This window comes from Arachis stenosperma, chromosome 6 (genome assembly GCF_014773155.1).
Source record: "Arachis stenosperma cultivar V10309 chromosome 6, arast.V10309.gnm1.PFL2, whole genome shotgun sequence".
Lineage (NCBI taxonomy): Eukaryota > Viridiplantae > Streptophyta > Magnoliopsida > Fabales > Fabaceae > Arachis > Arachis stenosperma.
In genome coordinates this window covers 8,372,082-8,387,084 of record NC_080382.1, presented here as the reverse complement: position 1 = coordinate 8,387,084, position 15,003 = coordinate 8,372,082, and the positions used below count along the sequence as shown (strand labels likewise).

At 32.6% G+C, this 15,003-nt stretch overlaps 3 protein-coding genes and 1 pseudogene across 3 annotated transcripts; 2 read left to right on the top strand and 2 right to left on the bottom strand.

Moving 5' to 3' along the window:
• Positions 1–344: 344 nt before the first annotated feature.
• On the top strand, positions 345–1,847 carry LOC130935655 (chitinase 10-like). The gene is made up of 2 exons (XM_057865501.1): positions 345–791; positions 1,263–1,847. Exons 1-2 carry the CDS (start codon positions 355–357, stop codon positions 1,627–1,629), a joined length of 804 nt encoding a protein of 267 aa, XP_057721484.1. The 5' UTR covers positions 345–354; the 3' UTR covers positions 1,630–1,847.
• A 651-nt stretch (positions 1,848–2,498) lies between these two features.
• On the bottom strand, positions 2,499–3,280 carry LOC130936758 (auxin-responsive protein IAA30). The gene is made up of 2 exons (XM_057866909.1): positions 2,881–3,280; positions 2,499–2,789 (listed from the first exon to the last, which is right to left on the bottom strand). The coding sequence occupies exons 1-2, from the start codon at positions 3,216–3,218 to the stop codon at positions 2,726–2,728; spliced, it is 402 nt and encodes a 133-aa protein (XP_057722892.1). The 5' UTR covers positions 3,219–3,280; the 3' UTR covers positions 2,499–2,725.
• Positions 3,281–5,970: 2,690 nt separating this feature from the next.
• Positions 5,971–13,400, bottom strand: LOC130933590 (protoporphyrinogen oxidase, chloroplastic-like; annotated as a pseudogene).
• Positions 13,401–13,552: 152 nt separating this feature from the next.
• On the top strand, positions 13,553–14,023 carry LOC130933589 (protein FAR1-RELATED SEQUENCE 5-like). The gene has a single exon (XM_057863217.1). The coding sequence runs from the start codon at positions 13,553–13,555 to the stop codon at positions 14,021–14,023; it is 471 nt and encodes a 156-aa protein (XP_057719200.1).
• The last annotated feature ends 980 nt before the right edge of the window (positions 14,024–15,003 follow it).

Sequence of the window (15,003 nt, the reverse complement as noted above, 5' to 3'; positions counted from 1 at the left end):
GAAGTTGATAAAAATGTTATTAATAACGTAGCAGGATTCGGAATAAAAGAACATTAGAAATTTAAATCCTGTTTTGTGCATTACTGTTCATTTTTGACCAAAAACAAAAGTAGATTATTCATTTTGTTCTGTCACTATATATTATATGATTCGTCTTATCCAATGAATTGAAAACATGGCTAAAACCCAGCCGGCGGAGGAGGGTATCTAATTTAACAATTGATTCCCATAATTTGTCAACAACAAATTTTATATTGCAATAAGCTATTAGGCAACATGAAAAGATTCCCTCTTTATAAATATCTATAAATTAAAGTTCCTTGATGCTTGTGTTTTTTGAACTATATTCAGCAAATGGCTTTTTCAACATTGCTCTCTTTTACTCTCTTCCTCTGTGTCTGTTTCGCTTCTTCTTTGGAAGCGAAACCAATCTCTTCTCTGATTAGAAAGAAGCTTTTTGATACCATGTTCCTACATAAAGATGACAATGCATGCCCTGCTAAGAACTTCTACCCTTACAAGGCCTTCATTCGAGCCGCCAAAACCTTCCCTGAATTCGGCACCACCGGCAGTTTAGACACACGGAAGCGTGAGATTGCTGCATTTCTTGCTCAAATTTCGCATGAGACCACTGGTGGATGGGCTACTGCACCTGATGGTCCATATGCTTGGGGTCTCTGCTTTAAGGAGGAGATTAATCCTCAGAGTAACTACTGTGATTCTACTAACAAACAATGGCCTTGTTTCCCAGGAAAATCTTACCATGGAAGAGGACCCATTCAACTTTCTTGGTATGCAAGCAAAACCAATCATGCATTATTTCTCTATAAATCAATTCATTTTAAATGTGTATTTTGTATTTTAACATATTTTCTAATATAGTGACCAATTTTTGATATACATCTAATATGATTGATATACTAATTAGTTTTGATTTTTAAAAAAATAAAAAATACTATGTGCACCAATAAATCAACTGTATTTATTTGTATATATTATGCATATTAATTTATTCATTGTTCTAACTACATAATTAACTATTAAATAATCAAATTTATGAAATTTAATTTTGATCATATTAGTAAAAATAACTACATTTTACATTAATCACGTGAATGATGATCTAAGAGAACAATTATAATTGCACGACTGTAGAATGTAATATAATAAAATTTCTACACGTAGTGACTAATTGATGAATGGTATTTTGTGTATACAGTATGACTGAAAAAAGTATGTAACATATTTATGGATTTATGCAGGAACTACAATTATGGTCCAGCAGGGAAGGAGTTGGGATTTGATGGGTTGAGGAAGCCTGAGATTGTGTCAAACAATTCAGTGATTGCATTCAGAAGTGCTCTGTGGTTTTGGATGAGAGAGACAAGAGGAACACTTTCTTGCCACAATGTTATGGTTGGAAAATATGTGCCTTCAGAAGCCGACATAGCAGCAAACAGAACAGCTGGTTATGGCTTGGTTACTAACATCATCAATGGTGCACTTGAATGTGGAATCCCCAATGATCCAAGGGTCAACGATAGGATTGGATTTTTCAAAAGATATACCAACTTGTTCAACGTCGATACTGGACCTAACTTGGATTGTGCATTTCAGAAACCCTTGTAAATAATTCTAACTACTCTTTATTAATCTTTCTTTTATTTATTCTTTTTCTAGTAAACAATTCCTCAATAATTGTCCGATTTATATGGATCTATCCTATCCTTTATTCCCTTTGTAGTGGACCCAAATGTATCAAGATATTTTCTAATATTGTTTGTTAGATTATATAAATAAAATGTTTGTGCCAACCATTTCCTAATAAAATAAGTGCCATGTCTTGATCTTGTGTGTTATTTAAAGTTATTTTGTTATGCAATGTTTTGGCAAGGATTTTCAGATTTTTTTTAACAATGTAGTTACATTTACTTCTAACTTCTAACACACACGAGATTTGTGTCCCTTAATTGAAGCTGGTTATTTATTTTTAGCTATTTAAATCAATTTAATTAAACTCTTTTTTTAAAAATAACTTAAACAATAAATACTTATATTAAAAATAATTTATAAATAAGTTATTTTGTTAGATTTTTTAGTTCTAAAAATACTTATTTTAAAAGAAATATGATAAAAAAAATTGTATTACGAAAAAAGTCATTTTTTAATTTTTTTATAAATATTTAAATAATTTTTTAAAAAACTATAATTTATTTCAGATATTGATACTACTATTTTTCAAACAGCCCTTAATTTATCACAATTGATTAAATTGTAGCTTTTACTTTTTTATTTAAAATTTAGGTGAACTTGGCCCTAATTAAACTCAACAAATACTTACGAAATTTCATGGAATATAACCTTTACTTGTTTCTAGTTCATACTTGTTATGTATATATGTCAATCTATCTTTTGCCTTTATAAAAAGCTAATTAATAAAAAGAAGCTGTGACATACACTAATTAGGAATGAATGTACAACAGGAATTAATTAATTAATTAATTATACATGTTGTTGAAGGAAAGAAGAAAGTAGTGACTAGTGAACAAGCTATGCATGTAGTAGTATATATAACTGAGGACTTAACTTTGTGCATAGTTTTGATGATTCAACACTTTGTAATTAAGACTACACTAGTATTACTAGTACTAAGAACAAAATTGGAAACCTCAGTGGTGTCTCTGAAGCTACCTAATTAATCCAAAACATATATAGATCTGCATTATCAAGAGGTAGTGAATGTGTCTACCCTTGTGATCTTCAACCTCTTTACCGTGGAAACAAACATCCTACACCAACATCAATATATAATATCAGTTATTAGTAATTCATTAAAGAAAGAAAGAAAGAAAGAAGAGAATTTAGATGATGATGACTTACTCCCAAGGAACATCCCCAACCATAACAAGATCTCCTTCTTCATCTTCATAAGTGAGGACATGGCATCTCTCACCAGGTTGAACTACAACTTCATCCATCTCTGTACCCCAGAGAATGGTGGTGTCAAACATGTTCTCAAGTCTCTTAACAAGCTCATGGTAGCTTCTATGTGCTAATATGTTGAGCTTCCTCCCTATTGGAATGCCTTCCATGTACACCTTCACAAAGAGGCTTTCACCACATTCTTCATGAGTGCTGAGTGCAAGCCTCAGATTCAAGGAAGCAGTTGAAGAAATGTTAGAGGAAGAGGAACAAGTAGTAGCAGCTTTTCTTCCCATGCTAATAAAAAAAGCTATCACAATTGCACCAAGCCTCTTATTCTTATCTCCCTTTAAATAATAAGAAGAGAACACAGAAACAGAGATCCTATATTCCTATTCCTATTGCTATTGCTATTGTTGATAGGGCCTTTTCTACATAAACTGCTGCGCCACCACCCTCTCTTTTCCATGTTGTCTTGCCAGCCGACAACTACACGTGTCAATTACTATAATAATAAACAATTTCCAACATCATTCCTATTGGACCTCACCTCCTCTTCTACTATTTTCTATACCTATACTTTTACTTCTTTTATCATATTTGCTGATTAAAAGTAAAAAAAAATGAATATTTTATGAAGATATCTTCCAAAAGTTAGTGCGGATATCAAATGTTTAAAGTGGAAAGTGTTTTCGAAAAAATAAATAGATTCTGATTTTTTAACTCAAAAATAAATAAGTATTTAATATCGTTTAAAATATATAAAGATAAATAAATTTTTAAAAAAATTCACATGCCTCGTATTTAAAAAAAAATTAATATTTTTAATTAGTTAATAACTTATTTATTTTTAAATTAAAATATCAATAATTTATTTTTTATTTTCTCAAAGTATTTTTATAAAAAGGGAAATGCCTTCAATGAAATCTATTGTATACCATCATGATAGAATAAACTAATATTTTATTTTAAAAAAAATATTTTTAATAAAATAAATTTTGAAAACAGAAAATAATGTTTTGATTTTCGAAAGATGATTTTAATTTAATAAAATATTTTTTTATAAATAACAAACAAGTCACATATTTGATTCAATTTTTCTTAAAATAATTTAAAAATTATTTAAAAGATGCATAAAGAAAAAAACATTCTAACACCAAACTCTTTTGTCATTTTTTTTTTGAAAATTTTTTTTCCATTCACATAAAAATAAATAAAAAAATTTATTTGTTCTAAAATCACCAAATTTAAAAATAAAAAGATCTTAATTGTTAATTAAAATATGAGCGTCAAAATCTTATCTCTAAAATATATTTCCAAGTATGTCACTTTTATCTTTGGTGCATTTCGATAAACTAACATCATGTTTATAGTATCAAAATGTCATTTTGTTTAGGAGAACTAAAAATTAATTTTTTTGGATGAAAATCATAATTTACCCACTATGATATTATATATGCACTATACTTCAGTTGGTAGTAAATTTTTGTTACTTTAGTTGACTTGATGCATATGCAAATTAATTACACTAGAGAGGATGATGTTATGATGCATGCAACATAATATTGGCGCAGTTAAATTAGAAAGGAGACAAATGTTAGACAAGGCATGTGAGGGAGTAGTAACAGCCTTGAGTTTTGAGGGAGTGAATCTAGACACTGTAGAGTGTATAGTAGACATTTGTGGTGGACAAGAGAACATTGATATCTGAAACCTTGTACAGGGTAAATGGTATAAACCCCAATTAACACAGAGCGTTCAATGGATATAATCATCGTGTTGCGCATGAGGGACCAATGTTGCAGATACCATACATTATAAAAGGTATCGGAACCAGTGATGCCGCAAATAATGTAATGTTTTATACCTTAGGAACATATTCATGTATGTACTTCCGTGAAATGCTCTCTCAACAGAAAATAAAGCTATAAAAGGACATTGTAGTAGAAAATACTCATGAAGAGACAGCTTGTGTGCGCTTATTACAGGATATATACACTAACCCTCATTCAACGTCTGACACGTGTCCATGCTTTTCCTTTTCAAGAATCCACACACGACAAAGCTTGCTACTTTATCATTCTCCTTTATTTCCCCTTCTGGGCAGTGCATGAGCATGAGTAAACTTTGGTGTAACAAGCATCTATGGCAAATTAACAATGATTCTAAATAATTAGGAATTAATAAAATAATGTGACAAGTGTGATTCTGTTGATCACTTTTTTAACGGCGAAATGATACCCCGCTCCAACCTTGGGGACAGAAAATCAAATCTATTTATTTTTTGTTTAGCACAAGGAAAAGAAAGTGCTGCTACTTGTCTCAATTTACTAGGGTGCACAACAATTTTACACGAAATTGAGTGACATGTTTTTGAAGATATTCTGGTTGTCTAGGATTGTTGTTGTATCTTATTCTCGCCACCCACGTGTACAAATACAATTCAGGCATAGAATTTAATTCTCCCATCCGATTCCCTTATCGCATGTTGGTTAACAAGAACCTATTAGCTTGGATTTAAAGCAATGGTGAATACTAACTAGAGAAGATGGTTTGGAAATAAGAGAGAGAAAAAAGAAGATAAAAGCAAAGTGTTAGCCACAACTCCAACCATAATGTTGCTTCAGTCTGTCATTTGGTCCCCAAATAAAACGACATTGTAAGAAAAAGCAGTGTGCAAACCCACCTTCCTCTCCTTTTTGTTAGTAGATGTGTCTTGCAATGTTAAGACCAAATGGTCCTGTTTTTGTAACGCCTGGTATCTATATCCCTTCAACTTTGTTAATCGCTTTTAATAATTAAGTTCCATTCATTGGTCAAAGTCAAAGTTACTATATGCAGCAATAAATAACCATGTTGGAATGTCGTAACCTTTCCAGCACTTGAACAACAACAGTGGTGGGACATCAAATGAACGCCATTAAACTCAAACTTTCCGTTGTTGCTTATTAATTGTCTCAATAAATCAACACTTTTAGTTGCAATGCAGAGATTCTTGGTTGGTTCCAACAAGTAAACATATGCAGAGAATTTTGGGCACAGGTAATCTCATTGTGATCCAATGCGGCTGCTTTCGTTTATAGCTGTTTGACTTCATTACAAAAAGAATTTGAGTAACCAGGTGCAACATCCAACACCTTTTTACATGTCATCACAGAAGATATGGACAAGAGTTCAAGATACAGAAATTGTTGTGCAATGTTAGAAAATCTGAGTTTACTTAATGTAACATGTCAACCTCCTTGATGCGTGTGACAAGGGAAGTATTGTGGCAGACCCAAACAGATACCTAGTTTCTTACTTGTGTCTAGAATAGATAAACCAACACAATATAAGGAGGACTTACATCTGTTTGCAACAGAAGCCGCCCATGATCTTCAATAGAAGCAAAATTGAGAAGCTTTGTCTATGAATCTGATTCATAGAAGTTGAGAAATATTGGGTTTGTCACTATTTTTAAAGACACTGTGAAAGAAAATCATTTACTTTGGCAGCTAACTCATAGGCTCCTTCAACACATGCTCCCAAGGCAACACCAGACACAGTTTCCCCCAAGGAACATCCCCGCAAAGCCGGTGTCTTTGAGAGCGGCTTTAGCAACATTTAGTAGCTGTGGAACAGCTTTAGGCCACAGTTTCAAACCTAATACAGTTGGACTGTTGGCATTTGGGTTTATAAGGATTTTTCGCAAATCTTGATCAGCTACTTGAATGAGTTCACTATCCATCTGTCATTGAACGAGAGGCTTTAGGTATCAAAAGGAACTAGGGAAAAGAAATAAATCCAGTAATCAGACAGAAATGGTCGTATGGAACTTGTTTGAATATAAAAAAGGTTATCAAACCTTTGATAACATTCCAGGATTGGTAGCTCCTCCAATGAAATTCAATAGTAGAAGCTGTCCAGGAGGAGCCCGGTTAGGGAAAATTGATGAGCTATATCTTGTTCCTGTCAAGTGTCAAACCCAACGTGTGTTAATTTTCACAAACAGAGCAATACATTATCCAGTACCCAACAACTTGTATTGTAATTATAACAAATATTTACCTAAAGTCTCCACTCCTTGGGATCGTGGATGCAATTGACCAAATCCCTTCAGCTCACCATCTATCAAGCATTCTGTCAGAATAGCTTCTTTTGGATAGGATATTGAAACAACAGCTACAGGGGGGTAATAAATCTTTGAAGGTGCATCTGCAGCAGCATTCTGAAAGAGGAATTAAAAGATTAAGAATAGATTCCTTTAATATGTGCAGTGAGCTTGTGTACATAACAAAGGATAACTTCACAGGTTCCCCATTCTTAAAAGAAAGATTGATTTGCTGCAACCCACAACATGTGCACTGAGCTTGTGTCCAACTCTTATTTTATTTCTGCAATATGTTCATTAATCATGTTCTGCAGTATTATGCCTCTGTTGCTATACATATTTGGATTAGAAAAAACAATAATAGAGCTTGATGGAGTGTATAACATTCTTTCTTTTTTGGGGAAAAAATGCATATCAAAGCAATCATGTTCATATTAATTTAAGTAAACCACGTGCAACCAAAGATGCTCATGCATATGCATGTACACACAGACTGAAACACGCAAAGACTAACACCTCCCCACTGCCACCACCATCATCTATTAGACCACTTCCACAAGGGACATTATTAAAATTCTAGTTGTATTAGATCATTTATTCGTAGGCTACATAATAATTTTGATCAAAATACATACTAAAGTATTTTCATGTAGGCTAATTCTTGTCATTGTGTGTGTGTGCTCTATTATTACATTCTCGTTGCAACTCTATAAAAGAAAAGATAGAATCTGATTATGTCAAACACAATGTAAAAAGATTCCACAAGTAAAACAACCATATCATAGATAATGAATATAATCCAACTCAAGAAAGAAACTAATGGATGAAGGGCGCAACAATGTCCACTTTCCACTCTGTTAATACTTGAAAGCTTCCAAAATAACTTAACTTTGTTGCCTAACCTGCCAAGAATAACTCAATTCACTAAGAACTTAATCCTGAAAAACAGTGGTAAAAGAACTGGGACATCAATATAAATTAAGAACCATAGAGTACCTTGCAGAAATTGCCTCTGGCAACATGCCCATCCCTTTTCGAAAAGATCCAACAGTTTGACCCTTTGGCTTTGGGAGATGCCTACAAGATGACTACTTGGATAAGAGAATCACCCCAAAAATGATGAAAAAGATAGTAAAAATCCATAGACAATATTATTATGGATTTTGAGGCAGTTTGGAAACCTTATTTCTCTCCTGTATTGCTTTGGAAGAGCCACCGATAATGCTACCACCATTTTGCTCCAGCTTCCAAATTTTCCCATATGCTGCTTTCATACTTAGTTTTGAAGGATCACCTGCATATACACCTGCACGTGAAAAAAAAATGTAAACCATAAAGAGGAAAATAAACTTAATATGAACCAAAAGGCGCAGATTATGTAAAAGAAAGATCAGTGGATCATTTGGTGGTAATGGATGTTGACTCTTACCTAAACAAAAAGGCTCTATCAAACGCTCAAAAACCTCGTCACCAAGATTGCGGCACACGAAATCCTGAACTGATTCCTCATGATCCTGTCACTTTTGTCAACATCATAATATTATATGAGAAGAGAAACAATAATCAAAACAGTTATTATTCTTTGATCCTTGCAAATATTGAATTTGACAATGACATGTTCAAACAAAGGGATGAAAAGTTAAAGGACAAACTGGTGGTGGAGGATCCCAAGTGCACCAAATGCAGCCCTGAATTTGTCCCCAATACTCATCAAATCAAAGGGTCTTGAAGGCACTGCCTCAGCTTCCCATCCCACAACACAAAACGCGGAGCATTAGGATCCCCTAACACAAGTTCATCTTCCAAACCACACTCCACCTACAACACCAAAACTATAATAAAAATTTGAAGCTGTGCAGAAAATCATACATAGGACAAGTTTTACCAATTTCATCCAGCAGTAATAACTTGTGATTCTAAGATTTCAATTTTCTTATTGAACTAGCTAGCTATTCAGAATGAGCATCGAGTGCCAGGAATTGATCATAGAATCGGAGGGTTTGAAGTTGTTGGGACCTTCTTTCCAGAGAAAGCCGTCCCGTGAGAACTACATTGGGAATTGAGTGGTTGGAGGAGAGGTCGGTGATGCCGCCGCCAACCACGACGCAGTCCAGCGGGGCGGAGTTTATGGCAGTGCAATGGCGCCGAATGGTAATAGAGAGCTTCGGAATTGGGATGGTGAGAAGCTCAGAACCAACTACACTGTTACTTACTCCCACTGGAAGAGAAGTGTGTGCGTGTGTTTTTTTTTTTTTTTTGAGGAAGAGAAGTTTAATGTGTGGGCCCAAATGTTAATGGAGATTGGGTCGCCAACGAATATATATTATTTTATTATTCAAGGTCTTGGCCCAGGTAACGTTACAATATGGGTCGCAGTTTTGGGCTCCACCAAAATAAAAACAATAATGTTGCTTTTATTTTTTATAATGTTATTTTTCATATGATTTTTTTTTTATATTTTATATAAATTTGTAGAGAAAAGGAGGAACTTATCCTTCCCTAAAATTAGTAGGAAAAAATTTAGTTGACTGTTGTATAATTTTTTGTTTTAAAATATCTTTCATTATATACTTACTTACGTATAATACATTTTGTTATTTATTGAATTTGAAGTTTTGAACCAAAGACTTTTTAACTAGAATGTAAGATATTTACTGTCTTGTCTAATCTCACTAAATGTCTGTTAATATATTAATGTATTTGATGTTATTGAAAACTTTAAAACTATCTTTTTTTCACATAATCCTTTTTTTTATATTCCGCAAAAAGAAAAGAAAAGAAAAACTCCACTCAATTAAGTTTTTTTTTTCGTATTCTTAGTTAGGAACTCAACTTAAGTAGTTTTGAGACAGATTATTTGATTAGGTGTTGGTTTTGATACAATAATAAATTTATATGTATCTATACAAAATAAAAATATAGACAAATAATAAAATAACACGTGAATTATAATATTTATGTCAGTATTTTTTTTTAAAATATATATAATATTAATACTTTTACTAAAACATTCTTATAATTTAATAAAAATAAAAATATAGTTTTATTTAATTTTATAAAAAAATCTAAATATCTTTTTTTGTATTAGACAAAACTAACTATTTAAATTAAAAAAAATTTTAAAATTTAAGTAATTTTAATCTTATAATTTTAACTTTAAATAATTTAAAAATAAAATAAAAATACATTTAATTATTTATCCACACTAAAAATAATTGTTTCAATCTTATTGGTGCTTCTCATAAACCCTAATCTCTCGTAGTTATTTATACAAATTAAAAAAAAACACACATCTAAAAAACTTAAAAAAATTTAAAAAATTCTTTATCTTCTGGATTTTCTCGTCTCCCCTTCACCCTCTCAAAGAACGTCTCTCTCACTCTCAATTTTCCGACTAAAACTCTCTCTTCTCTCTCAATGCCACTAGCCCACTAGAGTCTCTCTCGGTCTCACTCGAGTCTCGTCTCCTTCACACTCGCCGGCGTCTTTTCGTTCGTCTCGTCTTGTTGCCGGCGTTTCAACGTCTCCCGACCTTTCCAGGGCTCCTCGTCATCTTCTGGTTTCGGGTCTTCGCCGTCACTCAGTCACAGTGGATAGTTGGTGAGTTCCTATCTTTTCCAGATTTATCTTCTCCTTGTATTTTAAGATGATGTTAAATTGCTAATAAATTAATTTACCTTGTTAATGATCTAAATGTTGCTATAAATCATGAGTAAAGTAGGATTATCAATTTACATAAAATTTCTTAACAATTGTGCATTCAGTTTTGTAAAATTGGAACATTCTACATTCACAAATCAGCATACTACCTTTACTTATGATTGTACTACTTATTTATGCATTGTTTATGGATTTCAACTTTGGTCGTTTGCCAAGTTTCATGTCTAATCATTTAATTACTTCTATTGGTGATAAAATATTTTGGTTGTCTATATTTTTATTATGGTATATATGTACATAGATACATATTTTTATTATTAGTATGCGTCTGTTGGGGAACTTATAAGATTACATTTACTGAAGTTCTGAAATTAATGTTATAATTTTTTGAGTTTTATGATCCACTTGTTGGACAAATTTTTTTAGACGAGAGAGATTTAAAACTATATAATTTGAGATGGTTGAGGAGCCACCTTGGTCTGGTTCAACAGAAACCTATTATTTTCTCAACCACCTTAAGGAAAAACTTCCTATATGCCAGGCACAATGCCGGTAAAAATGAGGTGAAAGAGGCCGCAAGAATAGCAAATGCTCATTATTTCATTAGCAGTTTTTCTCATGGTTACGACACACATGTTGGGATGAGAAGTGCTAACTTAACTCCAGGACAGAAATAAAGAATTGCAATTGCTACGGTAATTTTGAAAAATGCACCTATGTTATTGTCGGATGAAACCTGTTCATCTATTGAATCTGAGTCAAGCCGAGTGGTGCTAGAGGCTCTAGACACACTAGTCATGGAGAGGTTTGCACGTGACAAGAACGGGAACAGTGAAGCTTGAATTAGCACTAGGCACTGATAGTCATAGAAAGGAGGAAAGTATAGCAAGAATAGATGTGTAGAATTTGAAAATAGGAGTTTGGAGTTTGGTTGGTACGAGATTTTTGAGCTGTATGCATATTCTTTTGGAGGCAAGTTGTTTGGACTGGCAGTGTTGTCTCCATTGGTATTTTGATTTATTTCTTAAAAAGAGGAGGGTGGTGGAATCAATGCTGATTCTGCTTAGTTGGGATCTATAGTGTGGATAGATGATAAACTTATTCATTAATCATTACTGTATTTTTTTTCTTGTTTGTGAAAATTATATAGAAAATTCAGTCCATTCATTGTAACCTCTGCACATATATAGTGAAAGTTTAGAAAAACTTTCTCTTTTGTTGGTTGATTTAAACGAGGCCTCTTAAATTTTACCCCTCTCCGTAATGAATGCAAATACTCCATATGGAATCTTATTATTTTTCAATTTGTTTGAGAGTAAATTATTACATATTCCCCTTTAAGAAGCATTTTATGACCTACTATTTACATTTTGTAAATAGACATTTAATCTATTTAAATTAATACCTATGATTTAGCTAATAATTTGAATTAATTAAACTCAATTTATTGCTTAATTGTCTGCTAATTTTTTTCTCTTTTTAGGCTATGTTTGGTTGAAAGGAAAGAAATAGAGAGGAAATAAATAGAAAGGAAAGAAAAGAAAGGAAAAAAATTGAGTGAATTTTTATTTTCTTTAGATGTGTTTGGATGAAAGGAAAATAAGAAGGAAAGAAATGGTATAAAAAGACAAATTTACCCTTATATTATAAAAAAAGGAAAAATTGGTGGGCCCAATCAATATTTTTCCATCCATTTTCCTTCATCTCCCATTTCTCTCCTTAACCAAACAAGGGAAAATAACTATTTTCCTTCCAATTTCTTTTCCTTCCTTTTCCTTCCTCTCATTTTCATCTCAGGTGCAAGATTTATACTTTATTATTCCTAATTATTTCTTTTCAGTGGGGCAGTGATGCGCCCTCTTTCTTATCAGCATGTTAGTATTATGTACATTAAGACTGCACATTCATGTATATTTTGATATACTAGAAACTATGAGAGTAGACTGCTAATTATTTCTTTATTAGACATATATATCTATTTTATAGATAAAGATGAGTCCCCTAATTATATAGATAAAGATGATTCTCCTAGCTAATAAGTCAAATCATTTTTATTTAAATGTATTTTATTCTTGTTTTCAAAAGAAAGAATGTAGAAAGTTAATAAGTCAGAGAATTTTTTTCTGTAACTCTTAACTGTCATAAACATAACATTTTTATGCGGTAATAATTCCTAGCTTTCATAAAATTTGATTGACCAATAATTTTAGTCATAAAAAATTGAGTTTATTTTGCTTATTCCATTCTCTTAGCATTTATTTAGTAGCTAACATGTTAAAAATTTAAGTTCAGTTATGGAGGATGATGGCAAAGAGTCATATAAGAATGGTGATCACTTTGAGGATTTAAATTTGAGTATGAGTGTAGTTTCGATGAAAGTGATGATATGGTGGATGTAACTGTAGATTAGGCAGAGGCTGATACAATTAATGTTGATGGTTTTGAAAAGTTGATAACTAATTTGACCATCGAAGACATATGAAAATTGGTGTTTGATATGAAATCTCAAGTTTGTGAGTTTTATGCCAAATATGCCAAGTGATAAAGATTTTTGTCCTGAAAAGACTTGAAGACGGTAGATATCAATGACAAAATTAATACATGAAAATTGGTTTGTAATAAAGCAGGAGAAAGACATTGGAAGCACCTTAAAAGGGACAATCGGCAAGGAGAGCATAGGAAAATTACTCGTGTTAATTGCAAGGCTAGGATTCATTTCATTCGTCATTATAGGATGGTTAAGTGGAAAGTCAGCGTCTTTGAGAGTGAATACAACCATCCACTGTGTCCACCTAAGTATAGACATCTTATTGCTACAATCGTGGGCTTAATGATGCTGATAAAACACAAGCAGGTAGCTTGCGAGCATATGATAGGTACATGAGTTACATGATTTCCCAAAAGGGTGGATATGATAAAGTTGGTTTTACCAGCAAAGACCTACATAACCACATTAGTAAGACTAGGCATGGCCAAGTGAAAGACGATGATGCTTTTACTGCATTGGCTTATCTGTTGTGCAAAGAAGACAGTGACCCATTATTTCTAGGAAAGTTCACCTTAAAAGATGGTAAGTTAGATAATTTGGTGTGGACTGATAGAGCAATCGTTGTTGATTACGAATATTTTGGTGATGTATTGGCTTTTGACACCACTTACAAGAAAAATGTCTACAACAAGCCCTTGGTCATATTTTCAGGGACCAACCACCATGGTCAAACAACTATCTTTGGATGCGCCTTGCTTTCGGATGAAAAGTCAAAAACTTTCAAGTGGGCACTGAAGGAATTTTTGAAAATCATGTCAGACAAACTATCTGGAGGCAATATGACAAACAGGGACCCGCTATGAGAGATGCCATCTTAGAAGTATTTTCTGGTATACCACACCGCCTTTGTGTATGGCATCTCCATCGTAATGTGGTACAGAATATAAAAAACAAATATTTTTGGGATGACTTTAATGTATTATTGTATGTACAGTTTACTGCATAAATATTTGAACAGAGATGGAGCAAGATCATATCAAAATATGGACTTGTTGAGAATAAATAGGTCCAGGGCATTTGTAATGACAAAATGAAGTGGGCTATCGCATATTTGAGCGAGCACTTCTTTGACCGCATAAGAACTACATCATAGTGTGAGGAAATTCATTCATTATTGAAGAACTATATTGACAGTAAAACCAGTCTCCTTGAATTCATGCATAAATTCAGTGAAGTATTAAGGCATTACCGAAACAACCATCTTACTGCTGACTTTGATAAACTTTAAGTTTCCTGTTTTGACTATGTGCTTGAAAAGTTTTGAGAAACAAGTTGCTGAAGTTTATATTAGAAATATTTTCAAACTTGTAAAAGATGAGATAGAAGCAGAAGGTGCTTTAAATGTAACTGAATGTCCAAACAGTGGAGATATTATTGAGTACAGCACGAGTGAGTATTTTAATCAGCAATGTTGAGAATAAGGAGTATGACCACAATCCAATCAATCATGTGTCAAATAATTTGTTATTGTTATTATATTAAAATGTTAATAGAATAAGGTGACAACCATGAGTTCCAATTTTAAAGACAACTTACTATTTATTATTAAACATCTTGAGAAGATGTATGATACCCAAAGCAAAATAGTATGGCTATCAAAGATTTTATTTAAACTAGTGAGAGTATTGGGCAATATATTTTGAATTAAACAACTTTAGAAGTTGGAATGCCATTAGACAAATGGCTTTTGCGAGAATTGTTCTTGCAAGCATTTTTGGGGATTTATTTTGTTACAAACAATTTATAATTGGCCTTAATATGATTAAGGTTTGTGATCTTTTTG

Bases quoted from the DNA above. Each gene is read 5' to 3' on its own strand.
- LOC130933589 (XM_057863217.1), top strand. From the start codon at position 13,553: ATGAGTTACATGATTTCCCAAAAGGGTGGATATGATAAAGTTGGTTTT.
- LOC130935655 (XM_057865501.1), top strand. From the start codon at position 355: ATGGCTTTTTCAACATTGCTCTCTTTTACTCTCTTCCTCTGTGTCTGT. The intron at 792-1,262 runs GTATGCAAGCAA...GGATTTATGCAG, and splicing joins GGACCCATTCAACTTTCTTG to GAACTACAATTATGGTCCAG.
- LOC130936758 (XM_057866909.1), bottom strand. From the start codon at position 3,218: ATGGGAAGAAAAGCTGCTACTACTTGTTCCTCTTCCTCTAACATTTCT. The intron at 2,790-2,880 runs GTAAGTCATCAT...ATGTTGGTGTAG, and splicing joins GTTGGGGATGTTCCTTGGGA to GATGTTTGTTTCCACGGTAA.